Source organism: Glossina fuscipes, unplaced genomic scaffold (genome assembly GCF_014805625.2).
Source record: "Glossina fuscipes isolate IAEA_lab_2018 unplaced genomic scaffold, Yale_Gfus_2 60, whole genome shotgun sequence".
NCBI lineage: Eukaryota > Metazoa > Arthropoda > Insecta > Diptera > Glossinidae > Glossina > Glossina fuscipes.
In genome coordinates, this window is record NW_023998432.1 from 8,260,614 (window position 1) to 8,275,131 (window position 14,518).

The following is a 14,518-nucleotide window of genomic DNA, read 5'->3' on the forward strand; positions in this document are numbered from 1 at the left end:
CGAGGAATCTCGACTAGCAACTTAGTGGTCGTGGGTTCGAATCTCAAGTGCGGTGGAGTTTCTAATAAAAGCCGATAGCCTTAGATGCTAGTGCTTCAAGAGTTTACTCTGAGAATTTATTTCTCTGGTGAAATTAATAATAATAATAATGGGTATGTAATAGGTTTAGTGAAGATGAGGTACAAGTGTGAGTGTATGTAGGCGTTAGGAATGTAACAAAAGGACAATGACCTGGCGAACCTACAGATACATAAGGTCAGACTAACAGACGAAAGAACAATACTAACAGGATCATAAGACTATTTAGACAAGACACGCCGTTCGTCATTTATCAATTCTTTTCTTTTTTTGTAAGTGTAGCTGGGCTAGTCAGGCAGCAAAAAGCACAATCCCGGCTTCTACTTACACATTACACAATATTTGAATAATTGGTTATTGTACAACAACGTCTCAAAACGACAAGAAAATCACAAAACGTGCCCTACCACCAGGAACACCAAATTTCTATAAAGCTCCTCTTTTGTGTTGGCATTAACACTTGTCACGATCCATTCCATTGAAAAAAATCTATGTCTTACAAGATTCCTTTTCGCCAATCTTCATGTTCCCCTACTGCTAAATAATATGATATGGGCGAAGAAACCATTTCGCCTGATGTGCATATATTCCTTAAGATTACTTTTCTATTTAATAACAGTTTACCTACCTTTCCCTCGTTTTTAATAAAAAAAACTAGCCCGGTTAACGATAAGATCAATATATACAGTAGAGTGATGAGTTTTTATTATTTCTCCCTCGTTTGCGCTTTACCAATGGTATATGATGTATGAAAAGATTGATGATATATAAATAATTACAACCTTTACCGAAGCTTACCAAATTAAAAGTACTTATTACGCAATTGAAGTAAAAACTAAAAAAAAATAACTAATTAATTGATTCGACCGTCTAAATCAAACAAGCGTGAGCAAATTTGCTTACTTCGGTTTTGACAATTTTGAGAGAGCGTTTTTCACCCTTTTTGTACATACATATGGCTAAAAAGGTAGAAACTCGAAAATGTGACCTAGGGTCAACCCCATACATAATCAGTGTCAAGGTTTTTGTTATTATACGTTTACGCAGTAGGATCAAAAAATATATTTATTAAGAAATAAAAATTTACATTAAATAATAATTCAAGCTTTTTTTTTCCTTAAGATAAAGTTATAAACAAAAAATATACTTCAATCCTAAATTATAACATGAAAAAGTGGACATATAGAGAAAACACATCACTAAAAGGTTCGAAAAAAGATTCTTTATTTTTTTCCCCTTAAACCATAAATGCAATTTTTAATAAGAGACACCTTAATTTTTCGTAAATTTTATTGGGCTACCGTAAGTATATTAAATTAATATTAAAATTAGCCTAATGGTAAAATTAATATTAAAGCAAAAAAATGAAAAAAAAAACTTTTGAAGAACAAGCGTGTGTAAAATTTCTTGTTGCGAAAAATTTGTGAAAAGCAATATACGAAAATTTGTACGCATAGGTTAGCTACTTGCGCAAGAGAACACATTTACAAAAGGTTGTGCTTATGCTCAACTCATATTTTTATCTGAACTATTCTTTCTACTTCCATCAATAAATTTTATAATTTTTTTTTTTAGAACATTTTAAATTTTGTCGCTTATCACTTGTTTCTGAAATATTTCGCGTAACATTTATCAACTCTTGCTCTTCGGATGTTTGTGTAAGTTTTAGTAAAATGACAGAGCAAAATAAAAACCATTTCCAAAACACTTTAATTTATCGGAACCTTCAGTTTCTCTCACAATATTACACACCTACAAAACAGATATATATGAATAAAGGATTAATTGATGTACTTAATTCAATTAGGGCGATTTTTCTTAGATTAGTTTGTGTGGACTTATATTTTCTTTTATATATATATTTTACAACTACTTGCAATAAGTGTTAGACAAAAAAGACGTATTGAAAAAAGGTAATACAAAGTCAAGATTTAATCAGTAGCTTTGAATATTAAGCACAGCCACTCACTTTCACTTCCAAAATAGTTTTTGAAAATATGTAACATGCCACTTTTGTTAGACGTCATACAGATTTCTACATAGCCACTAGTTAAAATACAGATTTAATCTGAAAAATAGTCGGCTTTACCTAGTAATATTTTACAAAGCCAATTAATATATTTTGAAAAGTCCAACCAGAGTTCTTGAAATTTCTGATTAAAGACGTCTTTTTTATTAAAATATAATTAAAACTACTTCTTGATAACTTATTTGAATATATACGGATGCTTATATGTAATTTATGTGAAATTTATATAGAATTAGGCAACTGGCAGGCACGCACAGCTACTAATTGCAATAATACAAATATAGGCGAAAAAACTTCACTGTATTCTAAACCAGTTTGTCCAGTTAATTTTAAACATAGTAAATATTTGAAAATAGCAACCAAGAACAAAAAATATGTGCTCCACAAGAACCGATGTAGAGCTTTACGCTTATTGTCTGAATCCAAATACATACGTATGCCGATGATTACGCAAAAATACGCATTACAAATATCTATACAGAAGAGTGGACTGAAAACTGTAAACCAATCCACAATGACTTTGCTGGAAATTCCAGATATTCGTAAAGCAAGTGTTACCGTAAATACAAGGAGGCCACATAAATTTATCATTATTTCAAATTCAGTTAGACCAAGCCATCTTACTAGTTCGGAGAGTTTGAACATTCTTAACGACGTGAGAAAGAAGTGTATGATTGTTACATTTCTAATTTGGTTCATTCATTTTTGTACGTGGTGCTTCCTTGAATATTTATATCTTCCGTGCCACACAACAGGTTTAATTCATCTGCAATAAAGACAACGCAATATACTTTGAAAAAAATTTCTTTTTCCTCTCGGTTGAGCAATAAAGTTGATGATTTTATTTCAGGTATGTATGAAAACGGTATGGATTGATCTATCGATCATAAGAATGACTTAAATAAATATAAAATATATAAAAATTACTATAGTATTTATAAATGTTTGCTGAATCTAACTCTGCATCGTTCTGCTAGACCTTTCAAAATTTTATCGTGGAAGAAAATTAGATTTGTTTTTAAGTAAATTTCCCGCCACTTAAATTTCGGTAAAGTTTTTCCTTTAAAAAATTCTTCATTTAATTTATTACCAATTTATTAATAGCGATTTGACACGGTCGATAACGTGTGTTAATATTAGCTGACTAAATGATTTCAAAAATTGATGTACGTGAAATAAACAATGACGTGTTGAAAGGTTACACATACTGTAAGAGGAGACGATATTTGTCATATCAATGCTTACACAGCTCGTGTATAAAAACGAACGCTTGTGAAATAAAACTTCTAAGATGAGGCCATATATACTGGAAGAGGTGAGAGCGTATTTCAATTCTATCTTTAGAAAATTCTTATATAGAAACTAATTTTTACCATCGCTTTCTGAAACGAAGCTTCAAGTTTAAAGCAGGAGTAATTACGACAACAATCGCTTTATATTCAGAAATTAGGAGTTATAGAAAATATATATTTTTATTATTATATAATCTTTACCTCTTTTTCTTCTGTTATTCAGCAAATTAACAACCGAAAATTTGGTGGGATGTGTAAAAAAGGCCCAATATGAACATAAAAGTCTTTGTTTAGACCTTAATGAAGTTGGGATTAGATTGGGAATATAATATTATTATTAATTTATTTTAGTGATTGACTAAAGTTTTTTTTTTTAATTTTGTGAGTTATATGTCCGCCTTTTTATTTTTTTCTTTTAAAGTTTTTATTAAAAAGCGGAAGTGTACCTCTGCCAAAACAGAGATTGTCCGATTGGGAAGAATTTAATTACAGGTCGAAAATATTGAGAACCAAGAGGAAGTTTGAATAAGCTATGTACACGAGTTCTTAGAATGTTCAAGTTATTAGTTTTGTCAGCTAAAATTTTAAAGAAGAAATAAGAGATATTGAGGGATATAAAGTTGTAAATGAAAGGTAAGACCAGATGATTCTCAAAAGATAGAATTTTATTGAATGAAAAATTGACGAGTAAACAAAATCTTACAGAGTTATAGCATTTGCCATCTGTTCCAAGCTTAGTCTGTGTGTAGAATTCATGCCACCAAGACCCGGACAATGTCATTTCCATAGGATTCTGCAGAATTTCAGAAGGTCGTTCTTTGGGATGTCTAATTAGAGTGACCAAGCGTGTTTTAATTTTAATCTGATTAAGCCAAGATACGGTTCAATCACACAAGAAGGATCAGAGTTCCAATAAATAACGCAAATGGATTTCAATACATTGATGAGTTGAAAACATTGTTTGGTAGTTTTGTCAATGTGAGCTGCTGGGGAAAGTTTCGAATGTAGGACAAAGCCTAAAAAGTTGAAAGTTTTAACAACCGTAGTAGAAGAACCATAGATGAGCAGAGGAGTAATCGTGGGGTCTCTTATTTTTTATGAGAGGACAAAGCATTTGTTCTTATTGACTGAAAGTGTGAGTTGAAGTGATTCAAGACGAGAGGAAATAACGTCGAGGGCAGATTGCAAGTTGCGCCTATACAAATCTGGATTAGAATTGGAACAACAATGACAAGATCGTCAGCATAGCCCAGAATTGAGAGGTTTTGAGGGAGGGAACATCATCATTGTTAATGAACATGTTCTCATAGAGAAAGAGGTCATATAGTAATTTACAAATTTTGGCAGGGAGATTCAAAGAGAGTAGAATAGAATTTGGGATTTTAATGTTGACAGAACCAAACGCTAAGGTCCAGAACCGCTGGGGTTATGTCGAAAATTTTTCTAAGAGTGGAAACTAAGGCAATACGTCCGTAAGAATTAAGATTAACTGGCGAATTATTGTTTTCTCTTAAAGTGAAAATTTGGTAGTCGTACCAAGAAGAGGGTATATAGCCTGTAATTAGAATATTGTTAAATTCGTTTAGTAAGATTAATCTGCTCTCATTATGCAGGATTTTGAGGCTTAGCGTGGAGCTAAAGTTTTTTAAGAGATTAAAAGCTTTATCGAGTTCAGAGGGAGATATGTCACTTAAAAAAAAATTATCACATTTCTCATCAAGTGATATAGACGGGATTATAGGACCAGAAGGTCCAGCAAGCTTGTCACAGAATTCATTAAAGTGCTGTGTGGGTATGGAACAACGGGAGGAAGTGATACCTCCAAAAATTCTCAGAGTACGCGAAAGATCTGAAATTTACATGTTTCTATTAAAATTTTTGTAAACTTGTTTCCAGTCTTTACGTTTTTCCAGCCTAAGAGTAGAAGTATGCTCCTTTCTAACATCGACCAAAAATTTGAAATTTAGTCTACAAGGAGATCTTTTGTATTTATTAACAGCGAGTCTAAGTTTGGCAGCAACTCGATTGCATGCGGCGTTCCACCAAGGATTAGGAGGGTGTGATTTTTTAGAAGACTTTCGGCTTAGAGCATTGGTGGAAGCCTTTGAGAATCTATCAAAGAAACAGCCCGAGGAGTGATTTGTTTGGATGGTATTAGAAATGTTACGGATAGTATTGTTAAATAAAGAAGGGTTTAATATACTTTAGAACATGGGTGTGTGAATGGCAACGGGTAATAAAATGCAAATGAAGGCCAATTTCGATTGGACAGTGAGAACTACCCAAGGTGTTGTTAAGGGTCTTCCAGGTACTCAGTGAACTCAGATTAGTTGTACAGATCAAGAGATCTATGCAAGAAGAGATGAACCAAAAATGAGTACCGACACCATTATTTACTAAGGCTGAACTGCTGTTTTCAAGAAAATCCTCAATTTGTCTGCCTCTTGAAATGGAGAAACTACTACCCAAATACACATTGTGAGCATTAAAACCACCACATGCTAATGCAGATAAGTCGGATCTGAGAGAAAATAACTTGTTAAATGAAGAATCAGAAACACTACAATTAGGTGAAATATAAAAACTAGTGATTAAGAGACCCCGAAGTGAGATGTATCTGCAAGCTTCACAATTTGAACAATTAGAAGTGTAAGAGAATGGAAGCTTGTTAGATATAAGGATTGCCACATCACCACCATGAGGGGCGTTGGAAATACGATCGAATCTAATTACCTTATAATTCGTAATAGAAAAACAATCACGAGACTTAAGAAAAGTTTCAGAAAGATAAGTCACGGAGATGTCATTACAATGAAAGTGTTGTTCGCGCTGTTTTAATTTATTACGGGTACTAGTGCAAATAAGTTAAGCTATTTTTAATATTGATTGAGAGAGATTAGGGCTACGAACGAGGGTTGTTGATTAAGAATCTTCTTGTGAAGATCGGGAGATATGCGTGTGGCGGAGTTAATAATAGAATTTGATTTAGAGGACGGCTTGATATTATGCAATTTTTCAATACGATCAGACATTTAAGATAAGTTAGAGAAAATGGTAGAATCAGCGATTATTACGTAGTCCTAAGGAATATTGTCTGTGTCACAGTCTCGGGATTTGAAAATTTTATATTGGAAGTAGGGAGTTATCATCTTCTTGTTGGCAAAAGACACAGTAAGCTCAGTGTTAGGTGTTTAATTGTTGGTTGAAAAACTGGTGGAGGCAACTTAGGGAACGCCTTCAGAGAAATTAAAAAATTTGGATTATTTGGGTGTGCGTAAGTACTTTGATCAAAAGAGTAACTTTCCAGTTTGAGACGTTCTGCTGCGTCTTTTTTCAATTCGGAAATTTTATTGTACCGTGGTCAAGGTTTGTAATCAGGAACGTGATCACCCTTGCAACTAATGCATTTTCTAGAATTTTGAGGACAGTTTGTGGAGTAATCGTGGTGTGTGCCATTGAAAGGGCCGAGCGGCTTTTGGCATGACCACAACTTATCAGTGTGATCGAAACGCCAATATTTGCGTCACTGTAACATCGACTCGACATATGGTCTAATGCTTGCCAAGATTTTTCGGGGGGAAGTTTGCATATTTTCATACACGTGGAAACCGCGGTGGAAGTTAGGATGTACATTCCCCAGTTTGAACGTAGCAGTAGACCAATATGTAAGTGCTGACTACTGGGTACGACTCCTTCGGGAGGCATCGTGGTGGTTGTGGTTTCTATCATTCCTTAAGTGAATAATAAGAGGTAATAAGAGGTCTCAACACTCCCCAGAGTGGGTTTATTGGACCATACACAATAAACATATGCGGCTTCTCCAGTGTAGACGGGAGACGCAAAATTTACCCGTGTATCATCGGGCACCGTGGTATTAAACCTACGAGATAGTGTACCCACGTTAAACCTTCAGAAACATCTATTCAAAGGCACACGAGAGTTAGACATTTGATCGAACTTGTGAAAGCGCATGACTTCCGCAACTTTGCAAAATTTAGGTAGAAGACCCAAGTAGAGAAGGTTTTTGAGACAGACGTCTGAGTGAACTTCAAATTCGATGAAATCAGAGAAGATAGCACACCACGGATTTCACGAAATTCGGACAGAATGTACACATTATAATTGTTGTTAAGTGAAGCATTGGCGACAATAAAAATCGCCGTAGACGCATGGGAAGAGGTCAATTTAATTTTTTTGTTACAGACGGAAAAAAGTTAAGGAAATCATGATATGTTTTGGTCAGGTTCGATTATTGCCAAAGCATTTTTTCTGGAGCGAATAAATGCACTATACTCACTTCTAATGTGGGCATAAAGACCTCAAGGGCAGACCGCCCTTGAGGATTTTAAAGTCCCCACTTTCGAGGAAATGGGGCGGCCTTGTGGCCAAACCATACTTTGCAGATTGAGTTTTGTAGATTTAGAGATGATAAACTGTCGAATTATGAAGTTGAATGGAGTCGGAGTGTATAGTAATGTACTTTAAGTGAGATGAGCTTCGTAGTCGGATGAAACATTCTTCCTTTTCGCAAATTGCGATGTTGCATTTTTTCAGTTATTTCAGTCGTTGTTTTTTTTTTCTTTTTATTTGGATATAATACATATTTTGCGTCAGCTACGTTGTATGTTGTTTTACTTTCATAAACTTTTGCTTCCAAAAACTATTGAACTAGTGAAAAACATACTTCACTATGAAGTTTCGGCATTTAAACAAAATCAACAAAAGTCTCGACATGCTTGTGCTTTTCCGCAGAGTACGCAGCACCACCTGCTGACTTCAACCTCATCCCGACAAGACTTACTTCGTCATCTCACCAGTACATCGGATATCAGATGGCGGCAATTTATGTGAAATTCTTAAACCTGTTTAATTTACAAGGCTTTTTGTCCTCTCTGTCTCTGTCGTATTCACCAAAACCTGCGGATTTCCACATCCCTTCTGTTTTCGGTAAGTCAGTTGGTCCTTTTCTTTTGCCTTCAATCTAGCACGAATCCTAAAAGTCGCCCGCCCCTCCAGGGGGTGATGCTCTCAAGCATGTTATCAAACGATGATGATTTCGAAAATTTTGTTTGAAACACACATAGCAAGGGTTCATTTAAAAGAAAAATCGCAAACCAGAATGAAAATCTCAAAAAGATCATCACTGATAGGAATAATTCATCCGTAAAAAACTTGGCTGAGGATTTTAACACCACCTCCTCAAAGTCTTTGATCGCTCCTTCTAAAAACAAGCCTCCCAATAAAGGCAGTTTTGAGAATAGCAATAAAAATCGTAATTCCATAAAAGAAAAGCGCCCCGACCCAACAATTCAAAATCGTTAAAGTGATGACGTGACTCGTGAGTGCTACGTCTTCGTTGAAGTATGTAACAATATCACAGATAAGCCTCTTCGCCTTAACTCAGACTTGTTTTTTTTCGAACACATCAAAAATTTGATCTTTTAAAACAAGGTACATCTGGGTCGGCCCTATCATGCTCTAGCATTTCTCATGACCTCCTTTCTGCAATATAATATACAAAGCTTCAGGCGTAATGCCCATTCGCTTTATTAATTTATAAATTCCAACCGAACTGATTTCGCCATCTTGAGTGAAATCTTTCTGTCCGATGAGAACATTTCCGATCTCAAAATCTCAAATTACAACTCCTTCAAACAAATCCCCTTTAAATCAGCTGCTGACATTGCTATTGTCAAAATTTCTTCCCTAAAACCTAATATTGTTATTACTGCTTGCTATTTCAAACCTAACTCCCCTATTTAATCTTTCCAGAATGACTTTAATCGCCTCTGTGATATGCTCGATAGCTCCCACAATTTCATAATCGCAGGAGATTTTAATGCGAGACACACTTGCTTTGGTGACTCCGTGTCAAACAATGAAAGCAAAGCCGTGCAAGAAATCATTGAAGCCAGTAATTTCTATTATCTTAATGATAATTGCCCAACCAATGTGCACTCTACGATCAACAGCTGTGGTCGCATGTTGGTTCTAACTTTCACTAACGCAACCAATCTTACGTTCAAATGTCATCAAACTTATAACCAATATTCACACCGGACTCCCACCTAGGAAAGCTTTAAACGTTTAAAAATCTATTGTTAGAACCAAAATTTAACATTCTTACTCCACATGGTGCAATGCTCCCGCGTATACATTAAAAAAAAGTACAAACCTTTCAACACTCCATCCTAAGACGTTGTACCGGTTTGTCCCCCTCGACGCCAACATCAATTTTACGTTCCATCTCATATGAGCTCCCCGTAGCTAAGAGAATTTCTCTTGTAACTGCAAAAGAACTTCTCAAGGTTAAAATCTTTAAACCTGCCTTCTTTGACAAAATCGCTTCCAAACACAATTACGTCACCAGTAGTCACTCTAACTGCTTCAAAAAATTCAGTAACATCTTCAATAAAGTTAACTCAATACCCTCCTGGAATAATATTATTCATGATAAATGAGTAGTTGAATTAAACTTACTTAATTCGATCACCAATTCAAAAAAAAATAGGTCAAGGTCTTGTCTTCGAATTGCTTGTCTGCAAAAACTTAACCACTTCGTCGACAATAAATCCAAAATATACGCAACGGATGGATCTGTCAATTCGGGCATTTCTAGTTTCTCAATTATAGAATACCCAAATCTACTTTTAGGAAAATTCAAAGTTCTACAAGAACTATCATCTACGTTCATTGAACTTCTGACCATCAGACAGACAATTCTCCTTGCATCTGAAAATAAACTGAAAAAATTTGTAATTTTCTCTGACAGCAAATCGGCTCTGACTTTAATCAAGAACAAAGACCCATACAATATGCACGTCTTCGATAATTACAACCTTCTAAAAGGCCCAAGCATTGAAAAATGCCACATCATCTGGATCCCAGGTCACAGCGGTTTTAGTATCAATGGAAAAGGTGACTTCCATGCACGTGAAGCTCGATTTGATGGTATGGATTTGTCCATAAACTACCCCTCCAGCGAAGCTCTTCTGTTAACCAAAAAACTTATCGTAAAAGAATGGAAAGACGAGTATCATGTTTCAGCTAGAGAAAAAAGTGACCAGCTTTTCTACAAAATTTACCCTTTTTTGACACCCACACTCCTACCTAGAGGAAAATTTACAACATGGGAATTTAAAGTTCTTCACCGTCTTATGAATGATCACACCTACGACAAGGTATATTTTAAAATGATCAAAGTCTCCTCCACTGATATTTGTGAAGAATGCAATATTACTGAGTCTGCCGAGCACCTTATTTTCGAGTGCAGGAGATTTGACATCCTTAGACAGTCTTTCAGTATATTTAGCTTGTATAACAATTTATATGAAATTTTTCGTCCTGGTAACTTTAGGCGTTTGAAGCAACTGACTGCCTTTATCAAATTAGCTGATTTTTCGTTCTAATTTTGCATTCATAATTTCTTTTACAATCACGAATCGCCTATACTTTTTTCTTTTGTCGGCGTTTCTAGCCGGAGTTTTGACTGTGCAGTACCAAGTACGATGATGTATGGGTTGACAGCGGAACAGAGCTTCTCATATTGAACACTCTGTCGCATCAATCTCTACAAATGGTCAAAATTATCATCAATGGCTTTCAACTACTTTACTGGATTATGGATCTAATTTTAACTTAACTGGTCCAATCGATTTCCAAACAAATAAAAAAAAAAGTTCAAGAAATTGAAATTTTTCACAACAAAAATTAATTCGACTTGTCTGCTTTTTCTATCTCATTCGTGAAAATGTTTTATTGTAAAATTTGCGAGTGGTCTAGTGTATCAAAAAGCATAATATAATTTTTTTTTGTTATCTCTTTCCTTTTTAACAATGAAAGGTTAGTTATGACTATATACATCGAATTATATAGATGTAAAACTAAAATATTATTACTAATTTGTTTATTTCGCACATCCATGAACGGTTTTATAGCCTCGCAGCTCTGAAATATTACAGTCCCATCGTATTTGAAAATTTTTGGACTTAGTCCCTGCTTTTCTATACTTTTTTTACAGTTTTTGGTGGAGTGCCTGCAGGCGGTGTTATTTTTGCTGTTATTTTTAGTAATCCAACATTGTATTATCGTTTTATTGGTGTGTATTTATATATTTATTTTGGGTACTTTTCGGATATATTCTCATCATTTCTTCCTTTTTTGCCAAACATCACTATATCAAGTCTATAGTGGTATATTGTGAATATTGTAATCATTGAACTAAAATAAGTGTAATGTTTCCGTCCTTGAGGAGCTAAGGGGATCATCCAAACGCTAGGCGACCTAGAGATTAAAAGCGTTTAAAATTCTTAACGATTCTAAAGCGCATCTGAGTACACTTCTAACAATCGCACATTCCAGTACGAGAAAAAGTAACTGACTCCGATATAAGCATTGTTCATTGAAACTCCTTGATCTTCGATATTGAGAAAATAAAGTCTTATATACAGTAAGATCTCCTTATTCGCGGGGTATACATTCCATAAAAATGCCGCGAATACAGAAACCATGAATACGGAATAGTAATTTATATGAGATTATAGGGTATACGTTCCTAGGTGACAAAATGAAAAAAGAAACCTGGAATACGGAATGGTAATTTATATTGGATTATAGGGGATACGTTCGTAGGTGACAAAATAAAAAAAAATCAATTTAATTGAAGTTTTAGAACATTTTAATTAATTATCTTAATGCTTAGGCAAAGGTTTGAAGAATTTTGTAAGTTTCTCTTGCTTGGCAGTTTTAAAAAGCTCCTTCAATTCAGACTGGTACGCAATGGTTAGCAATTTGCCTCTTAAAAATAAGACTTCGTTCCATAGACGGAACAATGTTCATAAAGAAATCGTGTAGCCCATTTGCCATTCTTAACCTTCACTAAAATTTTTCAAATTAAATGTCACGTTTCCAGTGCTTGTTGAAGCCTCTTCCTCAATGGGCTGTGAATTTAACATTTCTTCCAAGTCGGTTTCAGTCAAATCTTTATCTTGCGATTCAAACAATTCTTGAATGTCACTTATTTCTATCTGTTCGAACCCCTCCCGTCCTATCCCATTCGCGATTTCGGCTATGTTTGCAGTCAAAGTTTGAACTTGCACAGATTCTACGTCATTTTCCGCAGTCAGAGCAGGCCACAGTTGGCAGCATGACTTCAATGCCTGTGGCTTCAGTTCTTCCAATGATTCTTTAATGTTTACGATGCATTTTGCTTCGTCAAATATCTTCCTGCATTCCATAACATTCATATCAGGATTGCATTCCATATTATCCAATATGATTTTCAAGGTTCGTCTAATGGAATAGAGCATAAAAACCTGAATTATTCCTTGGCCCATAGGTTGAAGCAAAGCCGTCGTATTAGGTGGTGAAAATGTCACTTTTGTATTTAGATGCACAGTTTCAATTTCGCGAGGATGACCTGGTGCATTGTGCAAAAGTAAAAGTGCTTTAAGGTCTAAATTCTGTTTTTTTAAATAAGTTTCAGCTTCAGAAACAAAACAGCTCGAAAAATCCGCGAATACGAGAATTGGATCGCATTTTTTAATCCGCGAATAAAGCAAGCGCGAATAAGAAGCTTTCACTGTACTAATTTCGTACATAGAAAGAGAATTTGTGACCTAATTCTAAAGAAACGCAGAAATGCAATTTGGAGTGATTTCGGTTGCTTCTCAAATATCAGACAGGTTAAGTGGGTCACATATAGTGTTTTAGAAAAGTGGGTTTAATGTATTTTTGTGTGGATATTAAATATTGAATAAAAACATGTACGCAAAAAAAAAAACATCAGTAATTTAAAATTCCTGATTTTGCCTAAAATGGATATACTAATATAAGTTAATTAAATAAATTTTTATTAATAATTAAATATTTTAAAATGTAATGTAAAATAAATAAATTTTTTGTTTAATTATTTACTAAATTTATTTAACTATATTTAATTTTATTGATTATGTTTGTATTTATTAATATAAATTAATTATTATAAATTAAAATTATAAAAATTTTAATAATTTTTATAATTTTATTTAATTTTTATATGAAAATTAAAAATAATTTTATTTTATTATTATATTTATTAAATAAATTATATTAAATTACTATAATTGAGGGGTATATTTATTTATTTATTTATTTGTTTAATAAATTTGTAATAATTAATTTAATTGATATGGGTTGATACTAATTTTATTTCACAAAAATGAAATATAAAATAATTATTGTTATTATAATTTATATTCTATAAATATTAAATTAAAATATTTAAGATTTTTATTTATTAAAATTTTATTTTAAATTAGTATTAGTTATTATATAATTAACTTATATTAGTATATTCATTTTAGGTAAATCAGGAATTTTAAATTACTTATTTAATTTATATTTTAAATATTATAAAAATTAATTGAATAAGTTTATTAATAGTTAAATATTTTAAAATGGCTTTATTAATTATTACTAAATTTATTTAACTATATTTTATTTTGCTAATTATATATTTATATTGAATAAAAATTAAAATATTATAAATCAGGAATTTTAAATTACTGATGAGTTTTGTAATTTATAAAAAATTAAAATATTAATGAATTAGTTTTGTTTGATAATATTTATATATATATATTATATTTATTATAGTAAGTACTATAATTGAGGGGGTATAATTTATTTTTGTAAAGTTTATAATGATTAATTTAATTGACATGAGTTGATACTAATTTTATTTGACAATAAATAATCTTAAATATTTTATTATAAATTATATTCTATAAATATTAAATTAAAATATTTAAGATTTTTAATTTATTAAAATTTAATAGAGAATTAATGTAAATGACTTTATTAAATTAATTAATTAATAGAAAATAATGGTTTATATTAATTTTATTACAAAATTAGTAATTATATATTTAATTATGTATGTGTATATATATATATATATATAATATTGTTAATTTATATAATAAGATATGAAATAAAATAATTATATTATTACTAAATTTTATTAATTATATTAATAAATTAAGTAATAATATTGATTGATTATTAAATTAATTTAATTATAAAGTTTTATTTTGGCTTGAAAATTTATTATTAATTTAATTTATATGTAAATTTTTGT

General features: G+C 32.5%; 1 protein-coding gene across 4 annotated transcripts; it reads right to left on the bottom strand.

Annotated features, from left to right (window-relative positions):
- Positions 1-1,408: 1,408 nt before the first annotated feature.
- On the bottom strand, positions 1,409-3,215 carry LOC119637578 (transmembrane protein 203). Of its 4 annotated transcripts, none has more exons than XM_038033699.1 (2): positions 3,198-3,215; positions 1,409-2,873 (listed from the first exon to the last, which is right to left on the bottom strand). In XM_038033699.1, the coding sequence occupies exon 2, from the start codon at positions 2,804-2,806 to the stop codon at positions 2,330-2,332; it is 477 nt and encodes a 158-aa protein (XP_037889627.1). In that variant the 5' UTR covers positions 2,807-2,873; positions 3,198-3,215; the 3' UTR covers positions 1,409-2,329. The 4 variants fall into 4 exon arrangements, with proteins under 4 accessions (XP_037889627.1, XP_037889623.1, XP_037889622.1 ...); XM_038033695.1 differs by lacking the exon at positions 3,198-3,215 and adding an exon at positions 3,038-3,182; XM_038033694.1 differs by lacking the exon at positions 3,198-3,215 and adding an exon at positions 3,035-3,182.
- Positions 3,216-14,518: the final 11,303 nt, after the last annotated feature.

Bases quoted from the DNA above. Each gene is read 5' to 3' on its own strand.
- LOC119637578 (XM_038033699.1), bottom strand. From the start codon at position 2,806: ATGAACCAAATTAGAAATGTAACAATCATACACTTCTTTCTCACGTCG.